The following is an 18,469-nucleotide window of genomic DNA, read 5'->3' on the forward strand; positions in this document are numbered from 1 at the left end:
AGAAGAATGAAAAAAATACTGTACTCAATCAGTATCTTTCCGCCACCAAATTATATTAATCGAGATTGATGGGTGTTGGAGAGTCTTTAATCTCACATGTTCTCAGTGGTTTCCTGATAGACACTGTACAGTGAAGATTGGACTTAATCCCTGGATAGTTCAGTGGATTTCAAGCTGGCTGAAGTTTAGACATCAGAGAGTTATTGTTAACGGCGAGTATTCTGAGCAGAGGCAGGTTACCAACGGTGTGCCACAAGGGTCTGTTCTGGGTCCTATTCTTTTTAATATGTTTGTGAGTGACATAGGGGAAGGTTTGGTAGGGAAGGTTTGCCTATTTGCCGATGACTCTAAAGTGTGCAATAGGGTTGATATTCCTGGAGGGGTCTGTAATATGGTAAATGATTTAGCTTTACTAGATAAATGGTCAAAGCAATGGAAACTGCAGTTTAATGTTTCCAAATGTAAAATAATGAACTTGGGGAAAAGGAATCCTCAATCTGAGTATTGCATTGGCAGTTCTGTGTTAGCAAATACTTCAGAAGAGAAGGATTTAGAGGTAGTGATTTTTGACAGTCTCAAAATGGGTGAGAAGTTTGGTCGGGCGGTAGGAAAAGCAAGTAGGATGCTTGGCTGCATAGCTAGAGGTATAACAAGTAGGAAGAGGGAGATTGTGATCCCACTATATAGAGCGCTGGTGAGACCACATTTGGAATACTGTGTTCAGTTCTGGAGACCTCACCTACAAAAAGATATTGACAAAATTGAACGGGTCCAAAGACGGGCTACAAGAATGGTGGAAGGTCTTAAGCATAAAACGTATCAGGAAAGACTTAATGAACTCAATCTGTATAGTCTGGAGGACAGAAGGAAAAGGGGGGACATGATCGAAACATTTAAATATGTTAAAGGGTTAAATAAGGTTCAGGAGGGAAGTGTTTTTAATAGGAAAGTGAACACAAGAACAAGGGGACACAATCTGAAGTTAGTTGGGGGAAAGATCAAAAGCAACATGAGAAAATATTATTTTACTGAAAGAGTAGTAGATCCTTGGAGCAAACTTCCAGCAGACGTGGTTGGTAAATCCACAGTAACTGAATTTAAACATGCCTGGGATAAACATATATCCATTGTAAGATAAAATACAGGAAATAGTATAAGGGCAGACTAGATGGACCATGAAGCATTTTTCTGCCGTCAGTCTTCTATGTTTCTATGTACAGGAAAACGTTGTGAAGGGGATCTTCTTTCAAGTTATCTATTTCTGTGCTCCCAACATGGCTAGTTTCAAGGTTCGTTGTGTAAAATAAGTTATTAAGTTACTTATTTTTACATACAGTGATGAAAAAGCGTAGTCATAGTGTTTTTTATATTTCCAACTTCTTGTTCGCCTATTCTCCTGTAAATTTTCCTAACCATATTTTACAAAAACTGCATTGCATTTAAAAACATACATGCAATAGAGGAGTATTAAAAAGCCATTCCCAATGGCTTTTTATACGCTTTTGATGATATTCCCGGCTTTCATTTCTGTATAACAAAGTTAGCAAAGCATAGGCTTATACACAGCCATTTTCAACTCTTTCAAAAAACATTTTTTCCTCACAGTTTCTTTTTGTAAGCATTTGGGTATCAGAATGCTTTGTCCATCAACTTTTGTTTTCATTAAACATTCTGTAAAGATGCACAATTCCCTTTTACTTGCTCACGTTTTACACCATAATGTGTAGTTATTCACTCCAGTTCCCTGTCAAGCACAGCAATCATAATCTTTGATACATTAATATTCATATCCATGTTCATTGTTGTACTATGGGTTCCCAGCCAGCAACATAGCTTTGTCTGCATGCAAAATATGTGCATTTTAATGTTCTCAAATACCAAAACGCCTAAGTTCATTATTAAGATTCCATATACACTCACTAAGCTCCAACACTGGATGTTTTTAAGAAGATGTTGGATAGCCATTTGTCTTAAGTGGTTAGGGTTTCCTGCCTAAGCAGGGGGTTGGACTAGAAGACCTCCAAGATTGCTTCCAACTCTGTTATTCTATTCTACTCTACTCTACTCTACTCTACTCTTATTTATTTACTTACTTACTTACTTACTTACTTACTTATTTATTTATTTATTAGATTTGTATGCCACCCCTCTCCGTAGACTTGGGGCGGCTAACAACAATAATAAAGCAGCATATGACGAATCTAATATTTAAAATAACTAAAAACCCTTATTAAAAATCAAACATACACACAAACATACCATGCATAAATTGTATAGGCCTGGGGGGAAAGGAGTCTTCGGAGAGGGGCGGCATACAAATCTAAGTAATAAAATAAATAATAATAAAATAAAATATCTCAATTCCCCCATGCCTGATGGCAGAAGTGGATTTTAAGGAGCTTACAAAAGGCAAGGAGGGTGGGGGCAATTCTGATTTCTGGGGGGAGCTGGTTCCAGAGGGTCGGGGCCGCCGCGGAGAAGGCTCTTCTCCTGGGTCCCGCCAAACGACATTGTTTAGTCGACGGGATTCTGAGAAGGCCAACTCTGTGGGACCTAACTGGTCGCTGTGATTCATGTGGCAGAAGGCGGTCCCAGAAATATTCTGGTCCGATGCCATGAAGGGCTTTATAGGTCATAACCAACAAATTGTGACTGGAAACTGATCGGCAACCAATGCAGACTGCAGAGTGTTGGTGTAACATGGGCATATTTAGGGAAGCCCAGGATTGTTCTCGCAGCTGCATTCTGCACGATCTGAAATTTCCAAACATTTTTCAAAGGTAGCCCCATGTCGAGAGCGTTACAGTAGTTGAGCCTTCAGGTGATGAGGGCATGAGTGACTGTGAGCAGTGACTCCCGGTCCAAATAGGACCGCAACTGGTGCACCAGGCGAACCTAGGCAAACATCCCCCTTGCCACAGCCGAAAGATGTTTCTCTAATGTGAGCTGTGGATCGAGGAGGACACCCAAGTTGCAGACCCTCTCTGAGGGGGTCAGTGATTCTCCCCCCAGGGTGATGGATGGACAGATGGAATTGTCTCTGGGAGGCAAAACCCACAGCCACTCTGTCTTATCAGGATTGAGTTTGAGTCTGTTGACACCCATCCAGACCCCAACAGCCTCCAGGCACCGGCACATCACGTCCACTGCTTCATTGACTGGACATGGGGTGGAGATGTACAACTGGGTATCATCCGCATATTGATGATACCTCACCCCATGCCCTTGGATGATCTCGCCCAGTGGTTTCATGTAGATATTAAATAGCAGGGGGGAGAGGACTGACCCCTGAGGCACCCCACAAGGGAGAAGCCTAGAGGTCAACCTCTGACCCCACACTAACACCGACTGCGATCGACCGGAGTGGTAGGAGGAGAACCACTGGAGAACAGTGTCTTCCACTCCCAACCGCTCCAGCTGGCGCAGAAGGATACCATGGTCAATGGTATTGAAAGCTGCTGAGAGGTCGAGAAGTACCAGGACAGAGGATAAACCCCTGTCCTGGGCCTGCCAGAGATCATCCATCAGTGTGACCAAAGCAGTTTCCATGCTGTAGCCGGGCCTGAATCCTGACTGCTGAGGGCCTAGATAATTGGCTTCTTCCAAGGACCGCTGGAGCTGGAGCGCCACCACCTTCTCAACAACCTTCCCCATAAAGGGAAGGTTGGAGACTGGCCGATAGTTGTTAAGAATGGCTGGGTCCAGGGAAGGCTTCTTGAGGAGGGGGCGCACAAGTGCCTCCTTGTAGGGATCCGGAAAGGCCCCCCTCCCCAAGGAAGCGTTGACAATCTCCTGGACCCAGCTCCGTGTCACCTCCCTGCTGGCCGAGACCAGCCAGGAGGGACACGTATCCAGTAAGCAGGTGGCGGAACTCACAGCTCCAATGTGAGTTCTACTCTATTCTACACATTAAACAACCTAATATATATACAGATACCACAGTTCTTCTTTTTGAGCCCAAAAAAGTGTCATGTAGGTTATATGTAAGAAGGGTGTGTAGCTCTTAAATTCTAAGATTGGCAGTCATATGCTCATAAGAAAATGCTTGATTATTTCAAAAACTTTAAGATACTTGCTAGATTCCTGCTTCCACTCACTTCAAAATACTTCTTGGAATCAAATCTTAATTGTTGCAAGATTGTATCAATGATATCAGTTTGTCAAAAGTATTTAGAATGATGTAGTTATTCAGTGAAGTGACTATACTTGAGAATTTTCCAATGAAGAAATTGCTTTCTGATAATATTTTCTACTAATTCTAGAATGAAACAGTGCTCAAGTTTGCATGCTGGATAATCATGATTACTTGTATTTATGATTTCTTATATGTATGATTGAATAAATAGTCTAATTCCATATTTTTCAGATCCATAATATGCACATATTATGCACAAATTAGGATAAACCTCTGTGTGTCATATATTCAGATAAAATTCACTCACACAGTACTTTATATAGTACCTGAACCATTTTCCTCCCTCTTTGCTCCTTGCAGGGCAAAGAGATGGCTTAAACAAGCTACCACTTCCTGAGTTGCTGTTCCATGTAGCACAATCCTAAAAAGTGGTAATCGCAAATTAACAAGTTGAACTCTGTGATTTTACTTAGTTGATTGGGACCCCTCCCATAGTTTGCAGTTGCTACCTAAAACTGATCAGATCTTAATTTGACTATCTGGTCATTGAAACCTTTTGTTGTCATAAATTCATGCATTGGTCAGAAAATGGATTTAATCATGCTTTGTTATCCCTCCATTATTGTATGTGATCAGATATTGCAAAAATGAATTAACAGTTAAGTATATCTTATAGGATCATAAGATAATTCCACCTCATACATCTTAAAATGTTGCATGAGGACCAGAAAGACCGATGACATCAGTAGAGGAAGTGCCAAGAAAATCAAGTTGGCACTTAAAGATCACAATCCAACACTAGTGACCTCCAAGAAAAGACTGGACTGCTATTGGACTAGCGTGATGTAGCATCTCCTGCACCAGCAGGGGGTTGTACTAGATGACCTGCAAGGTCACTTCCAACTCTAAAAATAAATAAATAAATAAAAATAAACAATTGAAGTCTTGCCCATTTTGTTCTTTTGACCAATTCATTCAAAGGGGATGGAGTTTCAGCTGCACTATGATGATTGCCATGGTTTTATAACGTCCCTAGTTCAAGTTTACCTTCAGCTATGGAAGGTCCATGTGTAATTCTGGGCCAGTTTATGCTTTCTCGATCCAGTCTGTTTCCTAGGGAAGGACAGTTGAAGAAGGAGAGACTGCCTGAGCTCTTGGCACGAGATAAGTCTAATAAATAAAATCTGAAAAATAAATTTTGCATTCTTTCACTATAGCTTCATCTTCACCATGAATATTCTTTATTATCCTAGACAGAGGCAAGTTATTCTAGATATTTATTAATTAATTAATTAATTTATTTATTTATTTATTCCAATACACAATGAGGGTTTTAGTGGGTATATATCTATATACACATAGTAAAATACATGATGAAGGTTATAGAGGAGATACTCATAGTAAAATATATCTAAGAAATAATAGAAAAGAAGGTATAGCAATAGAACATATCAATGAAAGAATAGAAGAGGAGATATAGGAAAAGAAGAAAGGTATAGGAGATATAGGAGAGCAATAGGACAGGGGACGGAAGGCACTCTAGTGCACTTGTACTCGCCCCTTACTGATCTCTTAGGAATCTGGATAGGTCAACCGTAGATAACCGTAGGGTAAAGTGTTGGGGGTTTAGGGATGACACTATGGAGTCCGGTAATGAGTTCAACGCTTCGACAACTCGGTTACTGAAGTCACATTTTTTACAGTCAAGTCATATTTTTTACAGATTCTTTTAAGGAATTATATGGGCAGCTTTTCTCAATTTACTTTGTTTTCAATAGTTACTTGTATCTTCCCTAGCCATTGACTTCCCTAGCCATTGACTGTGCTAGCTAAATTGGTTGGGACTTAGTCCAAATCTTCTGAAGCCCAGCAAGTGGGAAAAAGCACTACAAACTTTGATGACTTGTTATATTTATTCTGAAAACTCAAATGATGCTTCATCCATTAAGATGGACAATAAAAAAACTTTCTTGGCTTTAGATAGTAAGCTTCATTTTTCAAGAATGTAATAAGCAATTAGAGTGGTCTTTGGAAGACTTCGGATAACATAGAAAAAACATATTATTTGTAGTGTTGACATTTTAAAGCTTCTCTGTATTACACTACATTATAAATAACTTCATTTTCTATATATTCTTATGTCCCTTATGAATTTCTATCAAAATGGCATTTAAGATATGTCTGAAGCCTTAAATTTACAGTCTAATCAATTGATGGAGTGCTAATGTTATTTGGATAATGCCTTTCTCCTATAGCCAATGCAATTACTTGTCACTATGTCAGTCAATACAATCGTTCAATATTTGTTAGCTTTAGACAGTTTAAGAATTTGTAAAATGTGTAATATCCTCCAGTATTATTTCTAATATAATATCAAACTGCAAGAACATGCTTGCTTGTTCACCCTTACAGTGAATAAGGGTGGGGGAGTATTTAGTCAGACACCAATTGTGCAAGTTCTCCCACTTAAAAAGATGAGAGAGGCCTGTAATTTACATCATAGGTAGACCTCAACTATGAGAGACAACATGAGAAAACACATCTAGAAAATCACATTGTCTGATTTTTAACAAATTTATTTGCAAATTATGGTGGAAAATAAGTATTTAGTCACCTACAAACAAGCAAGATTTCTGGATCTCGCAGACCTGTAACCTCTTTTTAAAGAGGCTCCTCTGTCATCCATTCATTGCCTGTAGTAATGGAACCTGTTTGAACTTGTTATCAGTATAAGAAACAAAATTGTAGTCCTGCACTAGGCTGGGAAGACTGAATCTTGAATAGGCAAGAGGCTTGTGTGAAGAAATCAACTGTGGGAGCAATAATTAGAAAATGGAAGACATACAAGACCATTCCCTCGATCTGGGGCTCAATGCAAGATCTCACCCCATGGGGTTAAAATGATCACAAGAATGGTGAGCAAAAATCCCAAAGCCTCACAGAGGAACCTAGTGAATGACCTGCAGAGAGCTGGGACGAACGTAACAAAGGCTACCATCAGTAACACACTACACTGCCAGGGACTCAGATCTTGCAGTGCCAGACATGTCCCCCTTATTAAACCAGTACATGTCCAGGCCCATCTCAAGTTTGCTAGAGAGCATTTGGATGATCCAGAAAAGTATTGAGAGAATGTCATATGGTCAGATAAAACCAAAGGCTGTTTCAAAAGGCAATGGCGGGTCTTCTCGGCGACCTTACGAACCCGAACAACAAACCCAAACTTTTGCCAAACTTCCAGCGTTCGAGCGGCAGGTTCATAAGGCAAAAAAAGTTCGTAAGAAGAGGCAAATATTTTCCAAAACCCCGGGTTCGTATCTCGAAAAGTTCGTATGACGAGGGGTTCGTATCACGAGGTACTACTGTACTTGTTGCAGAAGTAACTGAAGAAAACGGAACATTTTTAGGTTTTCATGGCCCTTAACTTTTTCTTGTGCTATTTTATGCCATAGTGGATAAGTATCCGCTCCGAGTCTCTGGAGAGGGGAGGCATACAAATCTAATAAATAATAATAATCTTCAGATTTGTGGAAGGGATAATTGTTCACTTTTCTTACCCAACTTTGAGAAAAAAGGAATGCCTCACAATCCTCAGACTGAGTTGCATCCAGTAACCTGTAAAATTATATTTAACCTTTAACGGCTGATCTTAATTGAAAGTGATTATTGTCCAAAATGCAAACATGAGCATCTGCTCCAGTTAAATTTTAAAATTGGTTTATTCTTGGAGAGCCGTTTTAGCTTATGTCCCTTGGCTGAAAGCAACCAGATTGAAGGTTCATTATTGTTATGGATAAACAGGATGCCAGTTGTCCTTTGGTCCCACTGATAGTCATTTTCCCATTTGTTTGTTTTTTCAACTTTTGAGAAATTGTGAAAGAGGAGAAGGGATTTGTCTTGGCAGCATTTGTAGGGTAATCTTGTGCAGGGATCTAAATACATTGAAATAATATGTATCTGAGTCTGAGTCAAGAATTGTAACAGAATAAAATAAGTTACCGGTAACTATTTTTTAAGGAAAAGGGTTTTTTAGAAAACATATATGTTGACAATAAAAATTAGAAATTGACCACAAGAGCAGGGAGTAGTTTTTCAGCGCTTTCTAAATGGAATTAAAATCTACATATGCCTGTTCTGCTTATTTCTCATCTTTTAGTTCCAAAGACTTAAAGGAGTTATTTGTTTGTTTGTCAAACATGTACAGTGATACCTTGTCTTACAAACGCCTCGTCATACAAACTTTTCGAGATACAAACCCGGGGTTTAAGATTTTTTTTGCCTCTTCTTACAAACTATTTTCACCTTATAAACCCACCGCCGCAGCTGGGATGCCCCTCCTCTGGACTTCCATTGCCAGCAAAGCACCCATTTTTGCACTGCTGGGATTCCCCTGAGACTCCCCTCCATGGGAAAACCCACCTCTGGACTTCCGTGTTTTTGTGATGCTGCAGGGGAATTCCAGCAGTGCAAAAATGGGCACTTCACTGGCAAAGGAAGTCCGGAGGTGGGGTTTCCCAGCAAGGGGAGCCTCAGTGAAATCGCAACATCGCAAAAACACAGAGGTCCAGAGGTGGGGTTTCAAGGACTTCAGTATTTTTGCGATGCTGAGATTTCACTGATGCCCCCTTTGCTGGGAAACCCCACCTCCGGACTTCCGCTGCCAGCGAAGTGCTCGTTTTTTGCAGCATCGCAAAAACACAGAAGTCCAGAGGTGGGGTTTCCCATGGAGGGGAGCCACAGGGGGATCCCAGCAGCGCAAAAACGGGCATTTCGGCTGGCAAAAGGGGTGAATTTTGGGCTTGCACGCATTAATTGCTTTTCCATTGATTCCTATGGGAAACATTGTTTCGTCTTACAAACTTTTCACCTTAAGAACCTCGTCCCAGAACCAATTAAGTTTGTAAGACAAGGTATCACTGTATAAGATAGCAGGTATATGTATAAACATAAAGTACAGATAAATTAGGACAATAGGACAGTGAGTAAGTAGAGATAAATTAGGACAATAGGATGGTAGACACAATGGTGTGCTTATCACGCCCCTTACAGACCTCTTAGGAATGGGGTGAGGTCGATAGTAGACAGCCTAAGATGAAAGTTTTTGGAGTTTGGGGAAGAAACAACAGAGTCAGATAGTGAATTCCAGGCATTAATCACTCTGTTGCTGAAGTCGTATTTTCTGCAATCGAGTTTGCAGTGCTTTATATTAAGTTTGTATCTATTGTGTGCTCATGTATTGTTTTGGTTGAAGCTGAAGTAGTCATTGACAGGTAAGACATTGTGGCAGATGATTTTATGGACTACATTGAGATCGGTTTGAAGGCAACGTAGTTCTAAGTTGTCTAAGCCCAAGATTTCAAGTCTGGTGGCATAAGGAATTCTGTTGCGAGTAGGGGAGTGGAGGACTCTTCTTGTGAAATACTTTTGGACTCTCGATTATATTAATGTCCAAAATACAATGCGGGTTCCAGATAGGTAATCTTTATTTGAGAATTGGTCTAGCAAATGTTTTGTATGTTCTAGTTAGCAGTGTAATATATATAATCTCCCTTTAAATCACTTTGAAGTGGTATGTATACATCCCAGTGCCAATTAGACAAATTTGCAGTCAACAAGAGTTTGTTTCGTAATTTCTGTTCTGTTGAATGACTTCCTTTATCTACCTCATGTTTAGATTTTTCTAAAGTATTTTCTTCTTTTTATTTGACTTAACAAATGTGAGCATTAAGCTGACCAAATATAGAAACATAGAAACATAGAAGTCTGACGGCAGAAAAAGACCTCATGGTCCATCTAGTCTGCCCTTATACTATTTTCTGTATTTTATCTTACAATGGATATATGTTTATCCCAGGCATGTTTAAATTCAGTTACTGTGGATTTATCTACCACGTCTGCTGGAAGTTTGTTCCAAGGATCTACTACTCTTTCAGTAAAATAATATTTTCTCATGTTGCTTTTGATCTTTCCCCCAACTAACTTCAGATTGTGTCCCCTTGTCCTTGTGTTCACTTTCCTATTAAAAACACTTCCCTCCTGAACCTCATTTAACCCTTTAACATATTTAAATGTTTCGATCATGTCCCCCCTTTTCCTTCTGTCCTCCAGACTATACAGATTGAGTTCATTAAGTCTTTCCTGATACGTTTTATACTTAAGACCTTCCACCATTCTTGTAGCCCGTCTTTGGACCCGTTCAATTTTGTCAATATCTTTATGTAGGTGAGGTCTCAGAACTGAACACAGTACTCCAAATGTGGTCTCACCAGCGCTCTATATAAGAGGATCACAATCTCCCTCTTCCTGCTTGTTATACCTCTAGCTATGCAGCCAAGCATCCTACTTGCTTTTCCTACCGCCCGACCACACTGCTCACCCATTTTGAGACTGTCAGAAATCACTACCCCTAAATCCTTTTCTTCTGAAGTATTTGCTAACACAGAACTGCTGATACAATACTCAGATTGAGGATTCCTTTTCCCCAAGTGCATTATTTTACATTTGGAAACATTAAACTGCAGTTTCCATTGCTTTGACCATTTATCTAGTAAAGCTAAATCATTTACCATATTACAGACGCCTCCAGGAATATAAACCCTATTGCACACTTTAGAGTCATCGGCAAATAGGCAAACCTTCCCTACCAAACCTTCCCCTATGTCACTCACAAACATATTAAAAAGAATAGGACCCAGAACAGACCCTTGTGGCACACCACTTGTAACCTGACTCTGCTCAGAATACTCGCCGTTAACAATAACTCTCTGATGTCTATGTTTCAGCCAGCTGCAAATCCATTGAACTATCCAGGGATTAAGTCCAAATATATTAAAATATTAGAAATATAGAAAACCATTCCTAAAGCAAAAGATTTCCCATTCTCCATAATTTAACTGTTGAAAAAAAAAACCTTTTGAAAAAAGAATTCAGGAAAGCTTTTAAAAAGAGAGAAATATCAGTCTGGGTCTCTTATAGTCATTTATATATACGTTCATTGATTGATTTTACTGCTCCATATGCCAATTTTGGTTCTTTTATAAATGGCTGGTAGTTAAACATTTTCCCTTCACTTATTGCATGCATCTCTGCATTAATATTTCTCTGCTTAAATATAATTTTACAGCATAATATTTTAAAATTATTACAAAAGTGACACTTTGCTTCTGTAAATAGATTCTAATGAACTCAATATCTTGAAATGTTTGTGGGGATGTTTATTTATCTTTGCTCATTCCAGCTCAGAAGTATCTTTGCTCATTCCAGTACAGAAGTATCAACATAATAAAATAAAATATTTAATCACTAGCATGCAGAGAAAGAGGCACTTATGTAGCTTAAATGGTTATAAATTTGGGAAGGGGTTTGTATAAAGAATTTATCTTATCTGTATAGTACAAAAGGTTCCAGTTGAAATGTCTTACAAGTAGCAAGATCAATTTATTTGCTGGAGTGTTTTTCTGGACTCTTAAATTTGTATGCCCAGAACATTTTCCCCTAATTTTCCCCACAATAACCTTACTATGAAGTCACTAAGGTCAAAAAAACTAACTAATGAAGAGGACACAATAGAATGTAAGCTTTTTTTCCAGCTTCCATTAAGATGGAAGTGATGAAGAGAAGCTATTCTCAATTTATGACCACAATTGAGCCCAAGGTTTCTGTTGCAAAGTGAAACATTTAAGTAACTTTTGCCCCAACCATTCTTGACAGATATAACTCTGAAATTGAATCAGATCTCTCTCTCTCTCTCTCTCTCACAAACACACACACACACACACACACACACTTGTCAGACACATGTTATATCGGATCTCTCCCTCTCCCTTTCTGTCCCTGCTTTAAGGCGGGCTTAGAAAGTCGCCCCTTTGCTTGGCTTCCCTTCCCCGTGGTCTTGATGTTCGCTTACATTCTCCCTGTCCAGTCTAGCTTGATGCAGATGGCAACACAGCTCACATTGCCCTTTGCAAGCCTCTGTTGGTAAAGCTGGGCGCCGATAAGGACGGAATTTTTCCCGAGCTGTAAACCTAATCCTACGTAGCTTCTGCTCTGGCAATCTCACACTACTTACCAGAGCTTACAAAACTTTTGCCAGACCCATCCTCGAATACAGCTCATCTGTTTGGAACCCATACCGCATCTCAGACATTAACACCCTTGAAAATGTCCAAAGATACTTCACCAGAAGAGCCCTTCACTCCTCCACTCAAAACAGAATACCCTACGAGACTAGACTTTCAATCCTGGGCCTAGAAAGCCTAGAACTAAGACGCCTTAAACAAGATCTAAGTATTGCCCACAAGATCATATGCTGCAACATCCTGCCTGTCGGCGACTACTTCAGCTTCAACCACAACAACACAAGAGCACACAACAGATTTAAACTTAATATTAACTGCTCCAAACTTGACTGTAAAAAATATGACTTCAGTAACCGAGTTGTCGAAGCGTGGAACTCATTACCAGACTCCATAGTGTCATCCCCAAACCCCCAACACTTTACCCTTAGATTATCTATGGTTGACCTATCGAAATTCCTAAGAGGTCAGTAAGGTACAAGTACAAGTGCACTAGAGTGCCTTCCATCCCCTGTCCTATTGCTCTCTTATATCTCCTATACCTTTCTTCTATTCCTATATCTCTTCTATTCTTTCATTTATATGTTCTATTACTATATCTTCTTTTCTATTCTTTCTTAGATATGTTTTACTATGAGTATCTCCTGTATAACCTTCATCATGTATTTTACTATGTGTGTATATATATATATATATACCCACTAAAACCCTCATTGTGTATTGGACAAAATAAATAAATAAATAAATAAAAAATACACTGGGAAAACTAGCTGTGTGAGAGAGAGAAGTGAGCCAAACCAAGATGCTTCCTGAGTTCCTGAAGCAGCAACCTGAGGGAGAAGGGGTGACATTTCTGCGTGCTAATGCTGTTGTTCCCTTCTTTGCATGGGATCCCCCAGCAGGGAATAGCAGTGTTAGCACACAGAAAGGGCAGCACGCAGGAACATCGTCCCCTTCTCCCTCAGGTTGCTGCTTCTGGGATTCGAGGACTCGGGAAGCATCGGGGTCCAGCTCACCCAGCTTCTTGTCCTCTCACAGCCAGCTTTCTCAGTCTAGTTTGCTCCAGGATCCTACCCATTCCCCCTCGCCACCTGGACAAAGCTAGGCAAAAAGCCAGTCCTCACTGGTGCCCAGCTTCACCAACAGTGGGCTTGGAAAGGGCAGTGTGAGCTGTGTCAAGCTAGACTGCGGACTAAGTGATCCAGTGGTGCTTCCTTCCAGCCTTCTCCCAAATCCCACACTGCACCAGAAGACTGAAGTTGGAATTTCTGCCCCACTCTGATCCACGTGCAACTTGGCAAAGGGGCTGTGTTGGTATGTCTCGGTATAGGTAGGCTATGAGACCTTTGACATACACTGAGCAGAGAATTTTAACAAAATGTGGATGTGTGGTAAAGCCAAAGAAAAAGACACAGACTTAGTTATGCTGAATAAGTACTATTTACATATATACAAAAACAGAAACAATCCATAACAAGCACTAAGCAAGCAAGTACACTCCCCCCTCAAGGCAAAGCAAAAATGAATGAGCGATAAAGAATCATTGAGGGAAAGGAGTACTGGCACCCTCTTATGGCGAACAAGCCCAAAATATTTAAAGTGATAGTACAAGAGACTACAATAGGTAGTTTACAATGGCAAACCCTAACAACCATGTACCTTGTACTAATAGACTGTTTCTCTCTGCCCCCTTTTTCTATTTTGTCTGCCAGATCAGCACAGGGGGACAAACATAGCTTTGCTGCCCATTGCAGCTAAGAATCTCAAAGCCAAGAATAAACATTTGTGTTGAAGCTAGCCTGGGTGCTGGATCAGCCACCTGAAAATTCCATCTTTCGATGGAGTCCGAGGAACTATGCGCTATTCACTGAGGCAGATGGTGGGGTGGAGCTAATAGTTTCCAAGCTAAGTGACTGAAGCAGCCCAGCTGCCTGGCGGGTGTTGTGGTTGGCGCTGGCCTAGCTCCTGCCCCAGGGAATGGGGAGGTGGATGCAGGGGAAAATTCAACATGTCACAGGCCTGTGTTATTGCTGACAGAATCAGTTCAGAGTTTAGTTTTCTCAGACGAAGAAGAAGGTGGGAGTGACTCGGGAGAGGAGGGCTTGGCACACAGCTCAGGCAGTCAATCTCCCTTATCTTCCGTTGATTCAGATGATGACATTTTGGACCCACGCAAGTGCAGAATTATGCGTAGAAGAGACCAAGTAAGAACATATTACAGGAAATAAGGGAGGCCATCTGTGTTTGGGTGGGGCTCCAGTAATTAGGGCTGCTGCTATAAATAGCAGCATGTGGGTTTGGCCATTGTGGAAGAATATCTGTTCGGAGTTCATCAGGAATCTTGTGTTGCTGGACTTTGTTGCTTTTTCACGTCTTTGAAACCAAAGCAGAGCAATGTGTGTGTATCTCACTTCGTTGGAAGAAGAAGGGGTGTGAAGTTTCTTCACAGCTGCTAGCTAAGTACTTAATGACTGCTTAAGGGAAATTGTACAGACTACCGGTTGTTTTGGGAAGAGTGCTCTTTGCAATATATTATTATTATTATTATTATTATTATTATTATTATTATTATTATTATTAATTGGATTTGTATGCCGCCTCTCTCCGCAGACTCGAGGCGGCTAACAACAGCAGTAAAACAGTACAACAAAATCCAATACTAAAAAAAAAACCAGTTAAAAACCCATTATATAAAAACCAATCATACATACAAACATACCATACATAAAATTGTGAAGGCCTAGGGGGAAAGTGTATCTTAGTTCCCCCATGCCTGGCGGCAGAGGTGGGTTTTAAGCAGCTTACGAAAGGCAAGGAGGGTGGGGGCAATTCTAATCTCTGGGGGGAGTTGGTTCCAGAGGGTCGGGGCCGCCACAGAGAAGGCTCTTCCTCTGGGTCCCGCCAAGCGACATTGTTTGGTTGACGGGACCCGAAGAAGACCCACTCTGTGGGACCTAACTGGTTGCTGGGATTCGTGCGGCAGAAGGTGGTCCCTGAGATATTCTGGCCCGGTGCCATGAAGGGCTTTATAGGTCATAACCAACACTTTGAATTGTGAATATAAAAAGAGTGCTTTGTTTATTTTGAATTTTGTGATAAAGAACATTGTTTTGAATTTTCAAACGTGTGTGTGTCTGAAATTTGTACCCTTGAATTTTCGGGAGGCTCCTATCAGAGAGCCCGGCAGAACAGTGGGGAGACAGGGCACCCCAACACAGGCCTCTCTGCAGGAAAATAAACTGCTTTTTTTTTGCCAAGCTAAGATGAAGCGACTGTGCGTGTGCCCGCAGAAAAGGTTCTGCATGCCACATCTGGCACGTGTGCAATAGTTTCGCCATCCTGGGTTTAGTAAATTGGTCCTGGTTTTCTGTGTTAAAGAAATGGGCTGCTATTTTCTAGAATTTGTTCATTCTCTTCTCAAATGATCTTGGACATTTGGTTAATTATTTTTCCACTCAAATGAACAGTGATTTTTGGAAAATAATTTAGTTTATTATTATTTTTTATTTTTAGTGCGGCGTTCGGAGATGACAACTAAAAGGAAAATTATTGGCCGCCTGGTGCCATGCCGATGTTTTCGAGGGGAAGAAGAAATAGTCTCTGTGCTTGATTACTCCCACTGCAGCCTTCAGCAAGTGCCAAAGGAGGTTTTTAACTTTGAACGGACATTAGAGGAGCTTTATCTGGATGCCAATCAAATTGAAGAACTTCCTAAGGTAAATGCTTTCTTTCTATAATATGTAAATGCAGCTGTCTAGCTAAGTGAACTTCTGAAGCATACTCTATGAAAAAAACATTCGGCATAGGCAAAATTCACTGTGGCAGCTAATAACTCCCGTTTTTTCTAGTCTTTAGAAAAGATGCTTCTGTTGGCTTTGCCTGCACATATAAAAGATTACATAATAAGATAAAACTGGATTTTGTGCCTGCAAGTGCATTGACTCAAAATTCTCCATTAATTCATAATACTGAGATATCCCTCAAAAGAATAGAGATATTGAAAAGGCCCCAAACCTATTTTTTTTTTGTTGTTAGTGGAGAAATTTGGAATTTTTGTAGCCCTTATCTACTGGTTCCAGGAATGTGCTGGATAGTTTTGAAAACAAAGATTATGTCGTGTCAGGGTCTCTTTTATTTTTTAGATTGAAAGAATCTAAATAATGAAATAAAATCGGAGAGGATCATGGCTGGATTTAGGGCCTTCAGTGCAGTGTTCCCTCTAATTTTTTTTGGGGTGGGCGGAAAAGTATAGTGTCTGAGCGGCAGTCCCTTTGGGACTGGGCGGCACAGAAATATTAAATAAATAAATGAATGAATGAATGAATGAATGAATGAACAAACAAACAAACAAACAAACAAACAAATAAAAAACCCACCCTGTTTTGCCTCAGAGAATTTCAAAATAAAATACTGTACTGTGTGTCTATAAAAGTGAGCTCATAATAGGGCAACTCTACCAATATCAAAATGCCACTTAAATAGTTGAGCTAGTTTCAAACTAGATTTTGATTTTCTTTCTCTCTTCCTTACTCCCATTCTTTTTCTTTCTCTTTTCCTTCCTCTCTTTTTTCTATCTGTTTTTCTCTCTTCCTCTCTTCCTCTCTCTCTCCTTCCCTCTCACTCTTTCCCTCTCGGCTTCTGGGCAGGTTTGGAAAACTCTGAGTTGATGATGATTTTTAAGTGAGCGATTGCTCACTGCTCAGCTTAGAGGGAACTTTGCTTCAGTGTACAAAGAGCACATGTCCAGGTGGTATTTGTGGTTAAGGGATATAATATTTTGAAATTTTGAAAAGTGAGATTATAAAAGCCCAGTCTAGCACAATACCAATGAAGAAGAAAAAGAATAGGTCTGAAAGAAACCAGCATGGTGGCCTAAAGAACTCTGTGACAAATTGAAAGACAAAAAGGACAAGTATAAAAAGTGGAAAGAAGGGAAAATAACTAAGGCAGAATACCAGCAAATAGCCCAAGCCTGAAAAAAGTCTTCTTCCAACATATTAAAAACAAGAAAAAAGTCAAGGAAACAATTGGTCCATTGCAGGGAGAAAGTGGCAAGAAGATGACAAGCAACAAGGAAAAAGCAGAGCTGCTTTTAAGCTTTTTGCATCTGTCTTTACACAAAGGGGGGGGGAACAGTCCACCCTATCAAAAACAACATCACAAAACACATATCAGGAACACAAGTTAAAATAGGGAAGAAATTTTGACTTATATGCCGCCCAATCTCACAGCACTCAGGGCTGCTCACAAAACATAAGCAATACAGTAAAAAGTCAAATCGAACGCCAATAACAATAAAAACTCCTTAAAATAGACCCGGGGTGGGCAACAGGCAGGACGGCATGGTATGCCATTCCACCGGCAGAAATGGAGTTGCCGCATCTCCATTGCCGCCGGCCGTGCACACACAGTGCACCCAAGATTCGGCTTTTGCACATGTGCAGAAGCCGAATCTTGCTGCCTCAGCCAGCAGCGACAGTGCCCCATTAGGTGGGCCCAGAGAGTGCAGCTCTCATCTGGTGGGCGTGGGGCACCTCTGCTGCTGCTGCTGCTGCTGCTGCTGCTGGGGCCGGCTAATGGCTGTGGGGCTGTGTCCTGCGAGACACGGTGGCTGTCAGTCCCGTCCAGGAGGCGCCATCCAGCAGGAAGAAATCCTCCAGGGTGGGGCATGTGGGTGGGCACAGCTGACGTCGAGCAGCTACATCAGCCACCTCGCTGCCCTGCCTGCTTGAGCTGCCCTGCTCCTGGGAGCACCCCAGCCACCTCTCCAAGCTGCTCGACAGGAGACGCACCAGGCGGCTCAAGCAGGCAGGGTGGCGGGCGCGTTTCCTAGACGAGCAGCTTGGAGAGGTGACTGATATAGCGGCCCACCCACTAAGGAACCGCAGAAATCCAGCGAGGAGACCGACGAGGCGCTGTTGGAGCCTTATCAGCACAAGCAGCAGGATAGCCGTAGGAAAGTGTGGCTAAGGTCCAGAGAGGGGCAGCTGCCGTGGGTGCCGTGGGCCATGGCTGGGGCGCTTCTGGTCCAGGCATTGAGTGCTGTGCTTCAGGTATGAATCTGCGCATGCGCAGGAAGCCACACCAGAATGTTCCAGTAGGGCCGCAAACGGCTGCCCTTTACTGAATAAACCCCTTTATAAACATTAAAAACCCTTAATAGTGAATAACAATTAAAAAACCTTAATCCAATCAATACTATTTCTTTAATACTACTAAACTATTACTTGAAAACTCAGGAGTGTTCTTTTGTTTCTGG

The 18,469-nt window shown here is 41.0% G+C and overlaps 2 protein-coding genes across 2 annotated transcripts in view; both read left to right on the forward strand.

Annotated features, from left to right (window-relative positions):
- Positions 1–18,469, forward strand: part of LRRC7 (leucine rich repeat containing 7) — a 229,791-nt gene that overhangs the window by 78,204 nt on the left and 133,118 nt on the right. The window contains exon 2 of the mRNA XM_070748538.1: positions 15,724–15,926. Coding sequence (XP_070604639.1) covers positions 15,738–15,926 — 189 coding nt within the window. The 5' untranslated portion in view covers positions 15,724–15,737. The remainder of the gene's footprint in view (positions 1–15,723; positions 15,927–18,469) is intronic.
- Positions 1–18,469, forward strand: part of SRSF11 (serine and arginine rich splicing factor 11) — a 233,712-nt gene that overhangs the window by 21,770 nt on the left and 193,473 nt on the right. The window lies entirely within an intron of this gene.

This window comes from Erythrolamprus reginae, chromosome 3 (genome assembly GCF_031021105.1).
Source record: "Erythrolamprus reginae isolate rEryReg1 chromosome 3, rEryReg1.hap1, whole genome shotgun sequence".
NCBI lineage: Eukaryota > Metazoa > Chordata > Lepidosauria > Squamata > Dipsadidae > Erythrolamprus > Erythrolamprus reginae.